The 19039-nt window shown below is 51.0% G+C and overlaps 1 protein-coding gene across 3 annotated transcripts in view; it reads right to left on the reverse strand.

The window, feature by feature from the left end:
- MOB2 (MOB kinase activator 2) overlaps window positions 1–19039 on the reverse strand; it is a 158436-nt gene that overhangs the window by 22592 nt on the left and 116805 nt on the right. The window contains exon 1 of one of the 3 annotated variants that reach the window (XM_054171833.1): window positions 18696–18835. The exons of the other annotated variants lie outside the window; for them this stretch is intronic. Within the exon in view, the coding sequence (XP_054027808.1) occupies window positions 18696–18805 (110 nt within the window). The 5' untranslated portion in view covers window positions 18806–18835. Of the gene's footprint in view, window positions 1–18695; window positions 18836–19039 lie in introns of those variants that run through there. 3 annotated transcript variants of the gene reach the window in all.

Below are 19039 nucleotides of genomic sequence, written 5' to 3' on the forward strand. Positions count from 1 at the left end.
GGCAGAGGGATTGGAGCCATCCACAGAAGGCTCCAGCTTTGTGAGGAGAGGCAGGTCAGCTGCTCACAGGTTTCCTTGTCACCTCTCTGGCTTTTCTGTGGCACTTTACTGGAAAGCAGTGACCGGTTTGAAATGTTCTCTGTGGGCATGGGAGTCCTGAACCCATTCATGGCAGGAAGGAAACAGTTTTATGAGCTAAAATTTATGAGTCCCAGTGCCAAGCTTCTAGGAAGAACAATGAAGCAGCAGGTCACACCAGTCTGGACAGCACAGCAACAACCTCTTAGAGGCTGTCCGGTTTCCTGCCCCAGCAGCCCATAGTCTCCTCTCCTCAGTTCAGCACGAGGCCTGGAAGCTCAGGGGGGCCAGGGCAGCTTCAAAACCACTTCTTGGTGGTTTTATTCATTTGGATAGCATGCAAGGAAGAGGGAATTCATTTGATGATCTGTAGAGTTGTCCTTCCTTTGAGAAAAGGCAACATCCTTCTTATGAGGCCAGGCTGAGAGAGTTGGGGCTGTTCAGCCTGGAGAAGAAAAGGCTCCAGGGAAACCTTCTGGGGGCCTTTCAGGACTTAAAGGGTTCAGTCAGAAAGCTGGGGCCAGACTGTTTAGCAGGGCCTGTTGTGACAGGACAAAGAGTGATGGCTTAAACTAAAAGAGGGAGATTCAGACTGGAGAGAAGACATTTTTTACCCTGAGGGTGGTGAGACCCTGGCCTAGGTTGCCCAGAGAGGTGGGAGATGCCCCAATCCCTCCAACCATTGCCTGTCAGGTTGTGTGGGGCTCTAAGTAAGCTCTTCTAGCTGCAGATGTCCCTACTCACTGCAGGGAGTTGGACTACAGGACCTTAAAGGTCCCCCCCCAGCCCAGCCTCTGATTCTCTCTCTGTATTTCCCTTTCTTTAGAAGCATACAGCGTTAAATCTCTGTGGAGACTCTTCTGCCATGTCCTGTTTTAACCCTGACCACTGCTAAGCCCTCAGCTGAGAAGGCCACGTGGCAGCACGCCCAGGACACAAAGCCTGGCGTGAGGACACATGGTGAGGACTGGCAAGGCGGTGGAGAGGACACCCCGTGGGCAGGGGAGCTGGGTAAGGCCCTGGGGAGCGAGCCCTAAGCCCAGAGCAGCACACAGTACAGCTGTGCACAGCTTGCTGCCATCAGAACGTTCCTCCAGGGCCCGGGGGAGGGAAGGAGGCAAAGCTTTTGGAGACAATCTCTGGCCCACTCTCACCCCAGGGCTCCAACAGACCCTTCTGACCCCAGTGTCCTTCCTCCCCTTCTCCTCCACGGGTTAGCCCCAGGCCTTGGTTGCTGCTCAGGTCTGAGGAGGCTGTGCGGAATAAAATGTCTCTGGCAGCATTTCTGGCCCTGCTTCTTCATTTTTGTTCTGTTTTTAAAAGTCACTAATAGTTTATTTAAGAGGAGGAGGGAAAAAAGAATGTGCCCCAGATGCCAGGGAAACTTTTTCTCCTGGATTCTCATAGTGGCTCTTTGCCTTAAAAGGGAATCTTTGCCTGGGCTCCGGATGCTCTGCTGGAAGGGGTCGGTGCCAAGGCATGGCAGGCATGTTAAGGATGACAAGTGCCATAACATCGCTTCAGAAGGCTGCTCCTCAGCAGAGAGCCCAAAACACTCTGCAGGGCCAAGCTGGCCTCCAGCTGGTGCTCCTGGCATGGCAAGGAGAACAGGGAGAGCCTGCCCACATCTCTGGCACATCAGCGGCTTTATGTTCCCTTTGGTAGGACTCCCCAGCCACCTACTGGGGAAGAGTCTGGAGGTGAGGGCCAGTGAGAAGCAGCTGAGGGAACTGGAGTTGTTCAACCTGGAGAAGAGGAAGCTGAGGAGAGACCTCATTGCTCTCTACAGCTCCCTGAAAGGAGGTTGGAGCCAGCTGGGGCTTGGTCTCTTCTCACCAGTAACAAGTTAAAGGAAAATGAAATGGCCTCCAGTTGCACCAAGGGAGGCTTAGGTTGGAGAAGGGTTAGGTTTGTCAAGCCCTGGAGCAGGCTGTCCATGGAAGTGGTGCAGTAATCACCCCTGGAAGGATTCAAAAGCCATGTAGATGTGGTGCTGAGGGACATGGCTTGGTGGTGACCTGTCAGTGGCTTACAGTTGCACTCAATGATCATAAAAGGTCTCTTCCAACCAAAATGATTCCATGATTCGACTTCTTTGCCTCCTCCTCTCTCCTCCTGCTTGTCCCATCTCTGGCTCAGTGTCTGCCATAGCACTTGCCCTCAGTGGCACGTCAGCTGCACACTAACTGCCTTTCCAAGTGCAGTGCTGAAACTGCCAGAGAGGTGCCAGTGGCCAAGAACCACAGCTGCTCCTTCCCCTCTGCTCGGGCTCCCTCGTCTTCTCCTCAGTGCAGCTCTGGAAGGATGGCTCCAGAGGCAAGGCCAGGCATGTGAGCAGCTCAGTTAATGCTACAGGAGCGCAGAGTGCATTCTTGTGGTGAAACACCACCGGGCTCCAGCTTCCTTTCTTCTCTGGCCATGCCTGCCAAAACTCCTCCCCAGCCTGACAGGAGGTACCCAGCCTCTCTGCTTGCCCTTTGGGGAGGATCTCCTGACTCTCTCACCCTCGCGCTGCTCCAGGTTCCCCTCCAGTCCACACACTCGGGAGCCCCAGGCACACCAGGGAAGCAAAGTCAGATGGGAGACAGATTATTTACTTCTAGGAGCCAGTGATGCAATTTCCATGGACCCACTCACCAGCAGGAGCAGAGAATTACCCAAGCAAATGCCCTCCTGTTCTTCTATTGAAAGGCTCTCTCTCACCTTCGTGCCAAAAAGCCTCACACAGGCCAAGCAGGAGCTGCCAACACGAAGCCTCAGCAAGATGTTTCTTCCTAAGTGATTTACTACAGCCCAGATATTTGGTAATTTGGGGATTAGGAAAGAAAAAGGAGACAAATCTTTCCTAATGTTTATTTTCGAGGGCTTTACGTGGAGCCAAATTAGGTCTGTGGTAAGAGGGACTCAGGAGGTCACAGATTAACAGTGTCGCAACAATTCCTTTCTGCAGGGCTGGGAACAAAGCAGAGAACAGAGCACTGCGTCATCAGGGCCTGTGACAGGCACAGGGGCTGCTGCCTGGCTTTGGGGGGGCTGTTTGCAGGTCTCCAGTTGCAAGGGGCCTCTGGCTGGCTGAGGAAGGAGGCCGAAAGCCGAGCAGAAAGAGGGCAAACCTCTGCTTGAGAAGGTGTCCCACGGTATAGCCTCCCCTGCTTGCAACTCCTCCTCCCCTAGAAGGGCACCGTGAGCAGCCCAGGGTGCTGGGCACCCAGGACAGGAGAGGCCATGCCACACTAACTCTGCAGGGCACCCCAGCTCAGCCCTGCACCAGCTGAAAACACAGGCTGGAGTCTGGTGCTCTGGGGTTTTGCCTTGTGAGCAGGGAGCTCATTTTGGTCCCCAGGCACATCCTCCCAACCCATCACACACCACCAAGATAAGGATGCTCCTGTATCCCTGCCTCCCTCAGAGGAACAACATCATTGGTATTCCAGCAACACAACTGCTTCCTCATCATCCTCCACTGCTAAATATACCCCAGGACTGCAGCAGGAACAGGACTGGCTTCACCTAGCCATGGTGAACTGGCTCTCAAAGGACCTCTCAAAGTCAGCAGAGAGAAACTTTTCCTCTATACTGGAAAACATTTCATTCCAAGGCAGAGATCTGCAGCACACCTTATAGCTCTTGAATTGAACTCACAAAGGAGAGGGTGGGAGAGGGTGGGAGAGGCCTTTGAGATCATGAGTCCAACCTATTACCCAACACCATCTAATCAACTAAACCATGGCATCAAGCACCCCATCCAGTCTCTTCTTAAACACCTCCAGTGATGGTGACTCCACCACCTCCAAAGTGGGTCCCAGCTGAGGGCAGGCAGAGGCTGAGACACTGAGCCTGGTTCTGTTACAGATGCTGCTGTGGGAAGATCAGAGAGCCACGAGAACAAGTCACTTGCACCAAGATCTACAAGCAAGTAAGTTCTGAGGTGGCTGTCAACACCTTTTACACTTCAGGGAAGGCAACCATAGGGCCTTCTCAGGTTTATTAGCACACTCTGAAGAGTGCTACTCCTTGCCAAAAAAGAAGAAAAAGGAGCAACTACAAAGAAGCTAACTGGCCAAAAAAGCCCATCTCTCTCCCTCTCTTCTAAGGGTTTCAGATCCTGCAAATGGAAAGAACATGTAAATGTCCTGTAGTAAAAGCCCAGTAACTTCTTAATTAGCATTAGTGTGAGGATAGGATAGGACAGGACAGGATAGGACAGGACAGGATAGGACAGGACAGGATTAGCCAGGTTGGAAAAGACCTTTGAGATCATCAAGTCCAACCTATCACCCAACACCATCTGATCAATTAAACCATGGCACCAAGTGCCTCATCCAGGCTCTTCCTAAACACCTCCAGTGATGGTGACTCCACCACCTCCCTGGGCAGCACATTCCAATGGGCAGTCTCTCTTGCTGGGAAGAACTTCATGAAGCTGGGCTGAGGCAGCGATTTCTTTCTTTACTCTGCTGTTAGTGGCACACTCTCCAGCAGAGCTCTTCCGACTCCTGCGTCACGGCGAAACCCGAGCGCCGGTCGTTTCAGCCCTGCGCTCCTGCCAGCAGAGCACACTCAGTACCCTGCAGGCCACCTCTGCACCCCCGGAGCACACAACCCACCGCAGCCACTGCTATCTTCCAAGCCTCCTGGAGGCTGCAGAGCTGGCAGATTGCAAAGCTATCCTTTCATTTCTGAAAGCCCAGCAGACTGGATTTGGAAACCTGACGGCCTTGTCAGTGTGGGATTTCACCAAGCAGCCTGCACAGAGTTGCTTTTCAGGACAGAACCCTGCTTTAATTGCTGGGAATTATTTCACCATGGCAACCTGGCTTCAACAGTCAAACTTCTGGCTGTATAGCCCAAGATATACAAAGGCAGGCAGCCCACTCTGCTCAGGGAGCACCAGGGCACAGACAGGTTTGTCTTTGTACTAAGCGGTTTCGTTTCCCTGCTGCCTTTTTGCCTTGCAAGCTCTCTTTGTGCAGCAAGAAACACTGATCCAACAATACCAGCTAGCTTTAAGTACCACTGGAGCCTAAGGAAAACCTCTGACAGAGGCAGCCCTGCCATGGGAGGAAAAGCTGAGAGAGCTGGGAGGAGAGAAGGTGGCTTAGGGCAGGCCTTATTACCATAAACCAGGACATCAAGGGTGGCTGCCAGGAGGCAAGGAGTCCCATGGAAAACACAAGGGGTGATGGGGACAAGTGACTGCTGGGGAGATTTCCATTGGACTGCAGAAGAGAATGTTTCCCCCTGAGAACAGTTGGACATTGGAATCATCTCCCAAGGGATGCAGTGGAGTCCCTTACACTGGACAGTTTGAAGACTCAGCCTGTGACAAGGTGCTGGGCTAGCTCATTCCAACTGTACTGTGACCTAGAAAGGTTGGATCAGATGATCCCTGGGGTCCCTCCCAACCTGGCACCCTGTGAACTCAACAGCTGCACTCAATCTTCAAGCTCTTTTCCAAGCTAAATGGCTCTCTGATTTCAAATCCATTGGCTGGGCAGCCCAAGCTCACCCTGTGTTTTGGAAGGCAGGTTGATACAATGCCTAATGGAAGCTGCATTTCATAGCTCTCAACTTTTCAAAGCCTACAAAGCTGTTTGCAAACACTCTCTGCAGCTCTGCTCTGCAGCCTGCAGGAAGGCAGCATGCTCTGGACGCTGCTCCCCCAGCAGCTACTGGCAGTGCTCACTCCAGAGCCTGTGCTCTCCATGGAGAACTATTTCTTCAACATGGGCCAACATGTCAGCTTGCAGCTGAGCTCAGGCACAGTTGTTGTCTCCCTCCTCAGCTCCCCAGAGGCACAGGACAATGAAGCACTGTCTGTGCTTTCTGACAGGGCTGGGCAAAGTACAACTATTTAGGCACAAAAAGTGTCTTACATTAGAAGGATCATAGAATGCTTTGAGTTGGAAGGGACCTCATCCAGTTCCAACCCCCCTGCCATGGGCAAGGACACCTCCCACCAGCCCAGCTTGCTCAAAGCCTCATCCAAGCTGAGGCCTTGAAGACCTTCAGGGAGGGGGAATCCACAACCTCCCTGGTTCCAGTGTCTCCCCACCCTCACTGTAAAGAATTTCTTCCTAATCTCCAGTCTAAATCTGCCTTCCTCAAGCTTCAATCCACTGCCCCTCATCCTGTCACTACAAGCCCTTGTAAAAAGTCCCTCCCCAGCGTTGTTGTAGGATAAAGTTTGCTACTTTTGTGGGGAAAAGGGTGAAAACAGATGAATCACCTGCCCTGCTGCTCCAGCTCCACCTCTGCAAGCCTCACCTACTTGTAATCACACAGCAGGCAGGGCTGAATCCTCCACATCAACACTGGCTGCTTTAGAGCTAAAGAAGGGCAGGTTAACAGGACAGAAGAGCTGCTAGGACACAGCACAACCCAGAGCATACAGATACACACAGCTAGCAGCATCACCACTTCAACCCTCTTAGCTCTTCTTGCAGGGGCTTCCCCAAATAATATAAACTCAGTTCATCATACAGCGTGGGGAACAACTTCAGTTGTTTGCGCTCTTGATGAGCAGCTTCAGATGCCTGCACCTCTCATCTCACTTCTGAAGCATTTATGGTAGCACACACCGTGTGCACCGTGATGCACTGGGACACGTGGCCATGAGGAGCTCCATCTCTTACCCAGTCATTAGTCACCGAGCAGGCTGGACAGCAGCAGCCCCACCTGACACTTCCAGCCACTGCAGCAAGCTCCACAAGCTCATCTCTTACACTTTAACCACAGCATTTCACTTCAGGAGGAGATTTATTCACTAGAAATGCCCATGAGCCAAGGGCAGCACTCTCTCAATGGCAGCTGTGAAGATCAAAAATGGATTTTCCCCCCCTCCCCCCTTTTGTTAATATCTTGGCTTTAATTTAAAGCAATGCTAGCTGAAGGTTAGTCTCACCTCTCCTGGTGTGCCTTAGATTGGACCCTGTGACAAGAAACTGTGCCTTTCAGTCTCAGCATGAGCCATCCTGTTAAACTAAAACCTCCCAAATCCACCGTGAGAAGGCACAAAACTGTCTCCTCAGAGGGTGAAGAAGAGTTGAAGGTAAAGCAGTCACAGCATTATCTTAATTAGGCAACTTTCATTAACAAATGGTACGTACAAAACCTTCACTCCTCTAACCTGCAGTTAATTTTTAAGCCTGGTGACAGCATGGGGCAGTGCTCTCTGTTCAGTTTGGTCATCAACAGTCCTCAGCACTTCACTAGCCCCTAGAAAACAGCCCAGTAAAGCTGTGCTTTCTGCACAGCAGAGGAAGGAAAACCTGTTTAAAAACAGGGAGCAAAATGAAGAAGAGCAGCCTGCCAGTACCTGAAGGAGCCCACAAGAAGGCTGCAGAGGGATGGTTTGCAATGATAGGATGAGAGGCAATGGTTTGAAATGAGAGAGGAGATTTGGATTGGATGTTAGCAACAAGTTCTGCACCATGGGGGTGGTGGAACACTGGAACAGGGTACCCAGGGAGGCAGTTGAGGCCCCATCCCTGGAGATATTCAAGGTGAGGCTCCATGAGGCTCTGAGCAACCTGATCTAGTGAAGGATGTCCCTGCTGATTGCAGGGGGGCTGGACTGGATGACATTTGGAGGTCCCTTCCTACCCACCCCACTCTATGATTCCATGAATATTTGAATGACTGATTGAAAAAACAGTAGGGTAGATAAGAATCCAATTACTGGCATAGTGAGCTCAGCCACTCTTCATTAAGTGCTGAGGCAGCAGTGATTCCAAACCCTAATTTCCTACTTTTCAGGATACTCCAAGGGAAGTTGAGAAGCTTAAGCAGAAGCACTTCCACCAGCAGATATTCAGGCCTGCAGTGCTCCCTCTGAGGGCTTACTGAAACACAAAGTCAGTCTTTCAATTCAGTGCTGAAAGTGCAGCTGAGAAATGGGCTAAGGGAGACCAGCAATTTCCAAAGGGAACTGTTCAAGAGCTGCATGGTTGTGTGCTGGATCTGTACCACTCCCTTGGCTGCACCTGCAAGTGCCAACTGGGATCTTCAGGTGGATTTGCCATCAATCAGTTCAGGCCCACAGCTGAGATTCCTCCTCAACACACGAAGCGAAGTCAGGCCTTTGTGACCCTGACATCAAGGGATGGTTGTGACCAGCCTTCATCAAGCTCAGCCTGCAACTTGCCTGAGCAGTTTGAGTTCCTGGCACTGAGAAGGGTGGGTGGAAATGCAGTGTGAACCAACACCTGATTCTGGTTGTGCCAAGGTGCAGCCCCACACTGGCACATAGCTGTGCTGGCAGCTCCACCGTGAAGAACTGAAGATGATCCCTCAGCACAGAGAACTCTCTCTCAAGAGCCGCCTTCTATCTCACTCTTATCAACCAGCAATGGCTATTAACAGCCCAGAAAGCTACCATGTGCTGACCTGCATCAAAAGAGCTGTGACCAGCAGGATGAGGGAAGGGATTCTGCTCTTGTCAGACCCCACCTGGAGTACTGCATCCAGTTCAGGTGCCCCCAGCACAAGAACATGGAGCTGCTGGAGCAGGTCCAGAGGAAGCATCAAAGCCTCTCTCAGCCTTTCCTCTGTGGGGATAGGCTAAGAGAGCTGAGGCTGTTCAGCCTGGACAAGAGAAAGCTCCAGGGAGACCTCAGAGCAGCCTTCCAGTACCTGAAGGGGTAGCTGGGGAGGGCTGGGAGTGACAGGATGAGGGACAATGGATTGAAGTTTCAGGAGGGCAGATTTAGGCTGGGGATTAAGAAGAAATTCTTGACAGTGAGACACTTGGCACAGGTTGCCCAGGGAGGCTGTGGATGTCCCCTCCCTGGAGGTGTTCAAGGCCAGGCTGGATGAGGCCTTGAGCAACCTGGGCTGGTGGGAGGTGTCCCCATCCATGGCAGGGGGGTTGGAACTAGGTGATCTTTAAGGTCCCTTCTAACCCAAACCATTGTTGGGTGATCCAACTACTTCTCAATATTGATTTTTTCACTACAAAAGCCAGTTGCAATCCTTCTCCAAAAGCTTGGAACTGAACTCACCAGGCAGACACCTGGCCACACACCAACTGTGCGGATTTAAGACGATGTCTTTGAATGATTTCAACTAGACATGGAAAAAACCAACAGTATCTTTGCCTGCTAAAGCACTGCAGAGAAGTAAGTGCTGCAGCTGAGACAAAACAGAGTTTTCCCTCTGTCCCACACAGGTGGGGGTCTTGGCCCCAGTGTTATCTGTCCCCTGCACAGGTTTGCTGTGACGAAATAAGGCAGGCACGTCACAGCTGAGGACTTGGCGTCATGAGGAACCAGCACAGCCTTGTTTACCACAGTTTCCTTTCCCTTCTCTTGCTAAGCACATCATGCTGATTGTCAGCACTTTTCCCTGCAGGGCTTTTGTGTTCTGAATCTGGGATTTGTGGTCACACTGTGCTGAGGAGCAGATCTTGGCCAAGTGGCTGCAGTGTGAGTGGAGCTACCAAGGTGCTCTGGAAAGGCATCTCTCCTGGGATGCTTATAAAGTGCCACAGAGACACTGAGTGGTTTGGGTTGGAAGGGACCTTAAAGATCATCCAGTTCCAACCCCCTGCCATGGGCAGGGACATCTCACACCAGCCCAGTTTGTTCAAGGCTCATCCAGCCTGGCCTTGAACACCTCCAGGGAGGGGGCATCCACAACCTCCCTGGGCAGCCAGTGCCAGTGTCTCCCCATCCTCACTGTAAAAAATGTCTTCCTAATCTCCAGTCTAAATCTGCTCTCTTCAAGCTTCAATCCATTCCCTCTGCCCCTGTTTCAACAAGGCACTGTAAAAAGTCCCTCCCCAGCTTTCTTGTAGCCCCCTACAGGTACAGGAAGGCTGCTGTGAGGTCTCCCATGAAGATGCCCAAGCCTCCTCCCTTCATTAACTGCATGCACTTTGTGTGCTGTGCTGGGATTATTGTATTCAGCTGTCCTCAGAGTTTTCACATTCAAGCCCCCCCTGTCTTTCTGAGGACAGCTGCACTTGCTGCTGCTGCTTCCTTTGTGAAGATAAAAGGAACTGCTCAGAAATCCACACTGTTCCTTTCACCTGGGGAGCTGCTGCTACCACTGGGCCCTGCTGCCTGAGCAAAAGCACTTCTAAATTTACTTCAGTACCAGACAGAATGGAAGCTGCAAAGTGAACAGAGCAGCATTCTCTATCAAGCTCAAACAACCCAGCTTCAGTGACTCCAGCAAACCCCAAGAAGTGCTTTTTTCCCTCTTCAGAAAGGGTTAATCCATACATCCTGGCACCCATACATCCTTGCCAGAGACCAAGTGCTGGCAGCTCTTAAAAGCAAAGCAAGACCTCATCTTCTCTAAGAGCCATTTGCTCAAGGCTTAGTTAAGATGCTGTTGAGCCCCACGGCAGCAGGGATTAAGAAAAGGGATCAGAAAATCCCTCTCAACCAAAGGACATTTCATCAAACTCCAGTTTGATGTATGATAGGGGAACAGATAAATTTTGTCTTAGCCATCTTAAGAGCCAAGGCAACAACCAGTGGGAGATCTCATCCCTGACAATATATCCAGAAGCCCTGAGCAGCTGAGTCTAGTTGAGAGGTGTCCCTGCCCAGGGCAGGGAGGTTGGAGTAGATCATCTCTAAAGTCTCTTCCAATTTAAGCCATTCTATGGTCACCTCTGCAAAGATCATCAAAGACTGGAAAGAGAAAAGCTCTTCTGCAGAGGATTTTTTCCTCCTACAAACCTACTTGGGTGTGGGATAGCTGAGAGCAGTGGGTGGAAATGTAGCAAGACATAAAGGGGGGCTACCAGGAGGATGGAGACTCTCTTTTGACAAGGAGTCCCATGGAAAACACAAGGGATAATGAGGACAAGTGACTGCTGGGGAGATTGCCATTGGACTGCAGAAGAAAATGTTCCCCCATGAGAAGAGCTGGACACTGGAATCATCTCCCAGGGGAAGCAGTGGAGTCCCCTACCCTGGACAGCTTGAAGACTGAGCTTGACAGGGTGCTAGGCCAGCTCATTCCAGCTACACTGAGACCTAGAAAGGCTGGGCCAGATGATCTTTGGCATCCCTTCCAACCTGGCAGGCTGTGATACTGTGGAAGGAAGTGTGAAACATGGACTGTTACAACACAGGAAACAAAGGAGACAAAGCAGGCACTGCAGTCAGCTCCCAGAAGGATGAATGGTGCACACTCATACTTTGCACAACTCTACACTGAAATCACCTTCCAGGCAGAAACAAGCAGCTAAAATCTGGAGCAAATGCATCCCAAGGAAATAAGATACAGAAGAGTGAATAATTTCAGATGTTGAGATTACCACCAGATGAAGTCTCCAGGAAAAGGCAGCAAACCTTTGCCCTTAAACCAGAAGGAAATGCTGTTGGACCTTGGGCAGGTGCCCTTCCTGGAGACACCTTACAGAGTTACTTCAACATGCAGAAGACTTTCAGCAGTCCTCTTCCTCTGGCTATCACTTCCCAGGATGTAGAACACACAGCCAAAGCCCAGCTCCATGCTGTAAACACCTCTGCAGACAGACACCCACCCCCCTTCAGTAACAGACTGTACATGGGTCACCAACTTCCACAAACACACCGGGGTCACGATACTCCTGCAGCCAAGTGAACAGCCAGGCCCAAACAAATGGAGAAGCTCACAGCTCTCTGGACCACCAGTGACACACAGCACCTCTCCAGAGCACAGCCTCAAGTCCTGAGCTCCATGAAGGAGACCAGGTTGTTGCATGCAGCTCAGGACACCAGGCTGTTGCATGGCTTTGGCAGAAGCATCCAACAGCTCAATGGGGCTGAACATTGAGCAGAGCACTCCAAGCTCTGCAGCCATGACCAGGGGAGACCTTCCTACCTGTGTATGCTGGAGAAGACCTACCTGAACAAGCAGAGAGACCTACCCCCTGGGAGGGCACTTCCCAGAGGGATGAGTGCACCAGGCTGGTGATGCCACTCAGATCTATCTCCACAGAAACCTGCTCAGTCCTGGATGAGACACTTGTGTCAAAGAGCAACCTTCACAGGCACATCTGTGCTTCCACACTCACACAACAGCTACCTCAAAGTTCCCCCTGCCTGGTCACACCTTGCCAAAGCACAAGATGTCAGCTATGAGGACAGGCTGTGGGAGCTGGGGTTGCTCAGCCTGGAGAAGAGAAGGCTCCAGGGATACCTTAGAGTAGCCCCCAGTACCTGAAGGGGCCCTACAAGAAAGATGGAGAGAGACTGTTTACAAAGGCCTGCAGTGACAGGACAAGAGGGAAGGGCTTCAAACTAGAAAAGAGTAGATTTAGATTGGATGTTAGGAACAAGTTCTTCACCATGAGGGTGGTGGAACACTGCAACAGGTTGCCCAGGGAGGTTGTTGGGGCCCATCCCTGGAGATATTCAAGGTGAAGCTCGACAGGGCTCTGGTCTAGTTGAGGATGTCCCTGCTGACTGCAGAGGGGGTTGGACTAGATGACCTTTGAGGCTCCTCCTTCCAACCCAGACCATTCTATGATTCTATGTTACTGTCCCAGAGTGTCACTGGTCCTCTCCAAGTGCCCTGAGGGCTGTCACTGAACAAGGAATCAGCTCCTGTCACAGCATCCAGCAAGACACAGCAGGACAATCAGCGATGTCAGCTGCCCTGAACCATAAACATTTTGAACTATTTCGGTACAACGGAAAGTTGTGGGAGGGAGAAAGAAAAAGAACAGGACAAAAATAGCTGCCATGCTTCTGAGGAGCACTTTGCCTACAAGCCCCTTCCCTGCACAATGCCCTCCTCCCCTCCTGCCTGTCCCCAGACTTTGCCATTAATCAGATTAGCTCGTTTTAAACAAGGCTCCTCTCGGTTGCTTTCTGACAGCGCAGGCAGCACTCAGTTACTGAGAAATGTTGCTACCTAAATTAGGGTAAAACAAGTTTGGTAGTTTGATTATTTGGGGTTTTTTTTTAACATCTTTCCTTTTAGGCTTCTTGACCCAGAGAAGCATCGTGGACAGCTGCTCTCTTCTGAAGCAGAGCACTCTGCCTGTGTCCTGTTCCCTGAACATGATCAAGATGACTTTCCACGAGCACTTCAAAACCAGAATCCAAAGTCGAATTTAACCTGGCTCCTTGCTGATCTTGCTATGAATTACTTGAGGAAAATGCAAGGAATTTCACCTCTTGATGTAAAAATAGAATCATTCAATTGTTTTAGTTGGAAAAGATCTTTAAGATCAAGTCCAACCATCCTCTAACTCGACCAAGGCTGGTGTTCAACCATGTCCCTCAGCACCACAGCTCTGCCTCTTTTCAACACCTCCAGGGAGGGAGAGTCAACCACCTCCCTGGGCAGCCTGTGCCAGTCTTTGAGAACCCTTTCAGTGAAGAAGTTTCTTCTTATATCCAACCTAAACTTCCCCAGGTACAATTAGAGGCAGTTTCCTCTTGTCCTGTCACTTGTTTCTTGGGAGACAAGACCAACCCCCACTTGGCTCCAGCCTCTTTTCAGGGAGTTGTAGAGAGCAATGAGGTCTCCCCCCTCAGCCTCCTTTTCTGCAGGCTGAACAGTGCCAGGCCACTCAGCTGCTCCTCACCAGCCCTGTTTTCTAGACCCTCCTCTGGACCCTTTCCAGCACCTCAGTGTCCTTCTTGCAGTGAGGACCCCAAAACTGAACCCAGTACTGAAGATGTGGCCTCACCAATGCTGGGTACAGGGGGACAATGCCTGCCCTGCTCCTGCTGGTCACACTCCACCCACCAAAAGGCCTGGGGCTGGCTGGTTTATTTTCTGGTTGCTATCCAAACCAACCACTGTAAGAAGGGAGGCTCTGTGAGAAAGAGGATTTTGAAGCTCTCCGTTCCCACACTCACCTTGGCCTGTGTGCACACATAAACCACGCTGGACTTTATCAGAAGTCATTACCCAATGACATCACAACTCTGCATCATTCCTGACACCGTATCACTGACTAATCACCCACCCTAGAGGGCTTTGGCTTCACTGGGGACTTAAAAAGGAAACACACTGAAGCTGCATGAGGAGCAGCCTCTGAAAATGACCCACAGAGGACACCAAGTGCCAGGGCACAGCAAACTTGCTGCAGTCCTGAGCTGTGCTTGAGTGTCTAAAGCGAAATTCAAGAACACCACGTCCTGTGTCACCAGCACATTGCTCTGAAGAAAGCTCACGGCCAGTGCACCTATCCACTGGGACCAAAGAGGGGACAGACCTCATGAACCAAAGAGAGGAGAGACCTCTCAAAGAGCACTCTGGGCAACCTGATCTACTTGAAGCTGCCTCTGCTTACAGCAGGGGGGGATGGACTAGATGACCTTTGGAGGTCCTTTCCAACCCAGGCCATTCATTCATGTGTCTAAGTCTTCCTCCCACTTGTGCTGCTTGAGGCCAGTACAAAGCACACCTCTGCAAGGAGATGCCTCCCAAACCACTCCATTAATTAAATTCTGTTCAAAAGCAGACTACTACCCCACATTTTTGTATTCTACTTCCCCCCCACCCCCTTTTTGCATCCCTCTTCAGAAATCCCTAAACTTGTAGGAAAGAAAACCACCACCTAGAACAAACCAAACCTCCCTTCACCATGGGCCAAACAATTACCCAATCCATTACAGGTGAGGAGGAAGAGGAGATTAATATATTCCAAGAGCAAACAAACAAACAAAATGAGATTAACATATTCCAAACACCAAAACACCAACAACAACAAAAAGAAGAGAGATTAACATGTTTCAAACCCAACTGAAGTGAAAGAAGAGCCCTAATTAAACACCCTGCCAAGGAACACACAGAACTCCATCCCAGCTAGGCTGTGATTAATTTCCAGGGGAGGTGACACTTTTCTAGTGGTATTTTAATTTCATGGGTCTTTTTTTTTCCCCCCTTAATCCTGACAAGTCCCAAGTCTTGGTCCCATCCCTGAAGTGTTAAACACAGTTTACTAAGCCTTGTAATGAAAGAGCCAAGCAGCTCCAAAGTTCCTCGTAGCTGAATCACTAATAATTTAAAAGAGTCATAAACCTAACAGTAGCTTGCATGAAATATTAATTAAACAGGCTGAGAGCACATCTGTTGCTTTTGTTACATTTTTATCCCCTTTCTGCTTCAGTTGTCTTCTCCCTACGCTCCTCGAAACTCTTCTCAAGTTCTCAGGGCTGCTACTTCTCCTGGTGAAGCCTCTGTGCTTCCTCACACTTCCCTCCCCACACCGATTCGGCAGCTGTTTGGACTTGTGTGTGACACAGACGCTGTTTGGCACCCAGCAGCTAGGAGAACTTGGACCTACTAACTAATGAAAACAGCTCCAAGACAGTGAGTTAGTTGTGAGTCCGTACAGCTTGGGTGAATAAGGTACAGCTAATTTGCTGGGGAGGAAAATCTTACCCAGGAAGTATCAGACCGGAACAACTGAGCTTTATCACGCACACCACCAGGAGAGAGACAGAAAGGGAGGGCAACACAGACAGAAGACAAACACTCTACCCCTTCTCCACTGTGGATTTCTACAAGTCCTTGAAAGCCTGTGGAGGGGGCAGTGATCATAGTATCATAGTAGTATCATAGTATCAATCAGGGTTGGAAGGGACCACAAGGATCATCTAGTGTGAGGTGTCCCTGCCCATGGCAGGGCGGTTGGAACTAGATCAGGCTGGCCAGAGCCTCATCCAGCCTGGGCTTAAACACCTCCAGGGACAGCACCCCAACCACCTCCCTGGACAACCCATTCCAGGGCTTCACCACTCTCATGGGGAAGAACTTCCTCCTCACCTCCAGCCTGAATCTCCCCACCTCCAGGTTCATTCCATTCCCCCTAGTCCTATCACTACCTGAGATCCTGAGCAGTCCCTCCCCAGCCTTCTTGTAGCCCCCTTCAGATACTGGAAGGCCACAATGAGGTCACCTGGGAGCCTTCTCTTCTCCAGCCTGAACAGCCCCAACTCCTTCAGGCTGTCCTCATAGGAGAGGTGCTCCAGCCCTCTGCTCATCCTCGTGGCCCTTCTCTGGACACATCATCTGATGATGATGATGGTTCCCCCTAAAAGGCAGTAGGCTGTTTGTAACACCAGGCAAGATACCACAAGCAAGATATCCTTTGATCTCATCACCAAGCCATTCGTCAGCCTGATCAAGAGAAGAAAAACTACTTCATCCAAAGCTTAATGTTGATTCATCTGAAGGCTAATACTGATTCATCTTCTGTACAGACTGCAAAAACTCCATCAGCAGTGTTTCAGGCTATTTGATACCCTCTGTCCTGCACTTTGGAATAACCTGATGCAGTAACACAGAACTCTTTTCATTTCACTTCATTTGTTAGCAGCCAAGTGCTAATGAGTGAGGTGGTCACCCTGTACCAGGCTGGTGTTGGCACCTCTGCATTCACAGAATCACAGCACGTTAGGGGTTGGAAGGGACCTCCAGAGATCACTGAGAGCAGGATGACCCAGGGCAGGCTGCACAGGAACACATCCAGGCAGGGTTTGAAAGTCTCCAGAGGAGACTCCACAACCTCTCTGGGCAGCCTGTTCAACCACATCTTAGAGCTCCCTGTTCTTCTCTACCAACAATGAAGTGGATAAAGCTCAGCTGTGAATGCCTGTGTTCAAGGAGATCCCACCACAGCTGTCACCAACAAGCCACCGTTTCTGGTCTAAAGGACTTTGTGGTTCCTTCTTTCACCATCACACCAGGCTCCCACTTTCTTAAGCTCCAACATTTGATTTCAGCCATAAGGAAACTTTGATTGGACTTGATATTTACCTTAGCTCCCAGATAGTACCCGTGCTCTTACACTGCCTGAGCTCTGCAGAACAGATGAGATTATGTTTTACAAAAGAAAAGCTGAGGAATAGCAAGATGAAGCAACATACAAAGTCAGATAAGGCATGTGAAGCACATTCAAGAAGAGAAACAAGAGAACCAGTCAGGCATCTACAGTCGTTGTGACTTCCCATTTCTACCTGGGTGCACAAAAGGAGACAACCCAGAATGAGGAGATCCGTTAAAAAGAACCAAACTACTCTTCTACAGACCAGTAATCACTATCCTCCCCCACCCTCCCACCCCCAGTACAGCTTAGCAAAATAAAGTTATGCTATTCATTCCTCAGCCCAAAATACTCCATGTAAGACAACAACTTTTTCCTGCCTTCACAACACTTCTATGGTGTATATATAGAAAACAAACCTCGGGGGCAGTGGGGGGGAGAAAGGCAAATAAAATTAGGCACCGTTTCGCTCCGGACTCCAACTGGAGCAGAAAGGGAGGAGGCACTGGGATAAGATTTTTCTGCTTTGGAAGAAGCGTTTCACTGCTAAGTCCCGGGAAGTTACCTAGGCTTTAAACCAAACTGCCATAGATGCTGAACAAAAGGTTTGGCAACTCTTCCCTCCAGAGGCACCCATCCTCTATTTACATCTGGGAGCGCTGCCAACCGCGCAGCTACCAAAAAACTTCAAAAGGCTCCCAGCATGAATAGCAAGCCGCTGGCCAAAGGATTTTACGATATGACCAGCTGTGGCACACCATCTTGAATTATAGACAGCCCCCCCCCCCCAAAACCCTAACCCAACACGTAAAAAAAGGGATGGCGACTTGGTAAAAAGCTCGAAGAGAAACCTGGGTTGCTTCAACTAATGTTTTCTACAAGGGAAACACTTTAACAGGGGGCAAAAGCAAAAAAAGACGGCAATAGATCACTTCTTTATAAGCAACTCAAAGCAGCTCTTCTCGCCAAGGCTACTTTAAGCCTGGTGAACTTCTCCAGCTGAAGCTGGAAGCGACCAGAGCAGTTTTAATAACTGGCTCCCCTAAACTCGCTCGGGGAGAGGAGAGCCGTGAGTCAACAGAGGAAGAGAGGGATAATGTTTCTGTTGACAAACACTGAACAATTGGCAGCAGATAGCAGGAACGAGGGACAAACCAGAGCTTGCCAAATAAAGTTATGCTGGAGGAACAAGGCTCCTTTTTTGTTTTGTTTGGGGTTGGGTTTTTTTAAGCAGCGCTGCTGCTCTTCGTAGACTCCAGAAAAATAGCTGATCGCAACCAAAACAAAAGAGCTGCGGCCGCTGAAGAGCGTAGCTGCTAATCCTAATATTTGCGGTGACTCTTTTTCCCCTGCAAAGCAGAACGGGTCCGAACTCCTCCGAATCAAATTACTGCTCGTCCTTTGCCAAGGAGTCTGGTTTTGGTCTCGGGAGTCATACACGTCTCAGTGTTCGCACAAGCCCTTCGGAACTCCATGAGCAATATTTTCCCCTCATCTTACGACATTCCAGCAGAAAACATGCCAAAGTATTCACAGCGCCTTGCTCAGCCTCCTCATCCAGCCGAGCCAGGACCTTCGCTGGCTGCTGACGTCCTGGAAACTGAGTTCTCGGGGAGCGCAAACACAACTCGACTGCGGTGTGAGGAGAGAACGAATGCCCCTCTCCAGCAACTATTGCTGCTCGAACTTCCACCCTCCCGGATTGCTACACCAGATCCAGCGGGAGCCAAGAACAGCCTCCCTCCTCCAGACACAAGAGGGGCCGAGCACAGACGGCGCCGGAGCCAGATCTCCCCCTCGAGCCCCAGCTCGCTTCTCCCGGGGCCGTTCCGGGGGCAACCCCACTCTCCGAGCCCGGACAGCCCCTGCCCGCCCGCCCCGTCCTTACCGTAGCACTTTGCCCACCGCCTGCAGCACCATTTTGCAGCTGAGTCCGGGTTTGGTGCTCTGGGCGAGGACGGGCCGTTCAGCGGGGAGGCTGCAGTGATCCCCGACCATGGTACGGCGGGAGGAGCGCGGCGCGGCTCGGCGCGGCGGGGACAGGCCGGGCTGCCGGCGGGCTCGGTTCGGCTCGGCACGGGCTGCTCCGCCGCTCCCCGGCCTGCCGCCCGCCCCGCCCGGCGCCGCCAATGGCCGCGGAGCTGCGGGCAGGCGGGCGGGCCCCGGGCCCCTCCGCCCGCCCCGGGCCGGCCCCCGAACGGCCCTCACGCGGAGAACGCCGAGAGCAGGGCG

Source organism: Dryobates pubescens, chromosome 22 (genome assembly GCF_014839835.1).
Source record: "Dryobates pubescens isolate bDryPub1 chromosome 22, bDryPub1.pri, whole genome shotgun sequence".
In the NCBI taxonomy this organism is placed as follows: Eukaryota; Metazoa; Chordata; class Aves; order Piciformes; family Picidae; genus Dryobates; species Dryobates pubescens.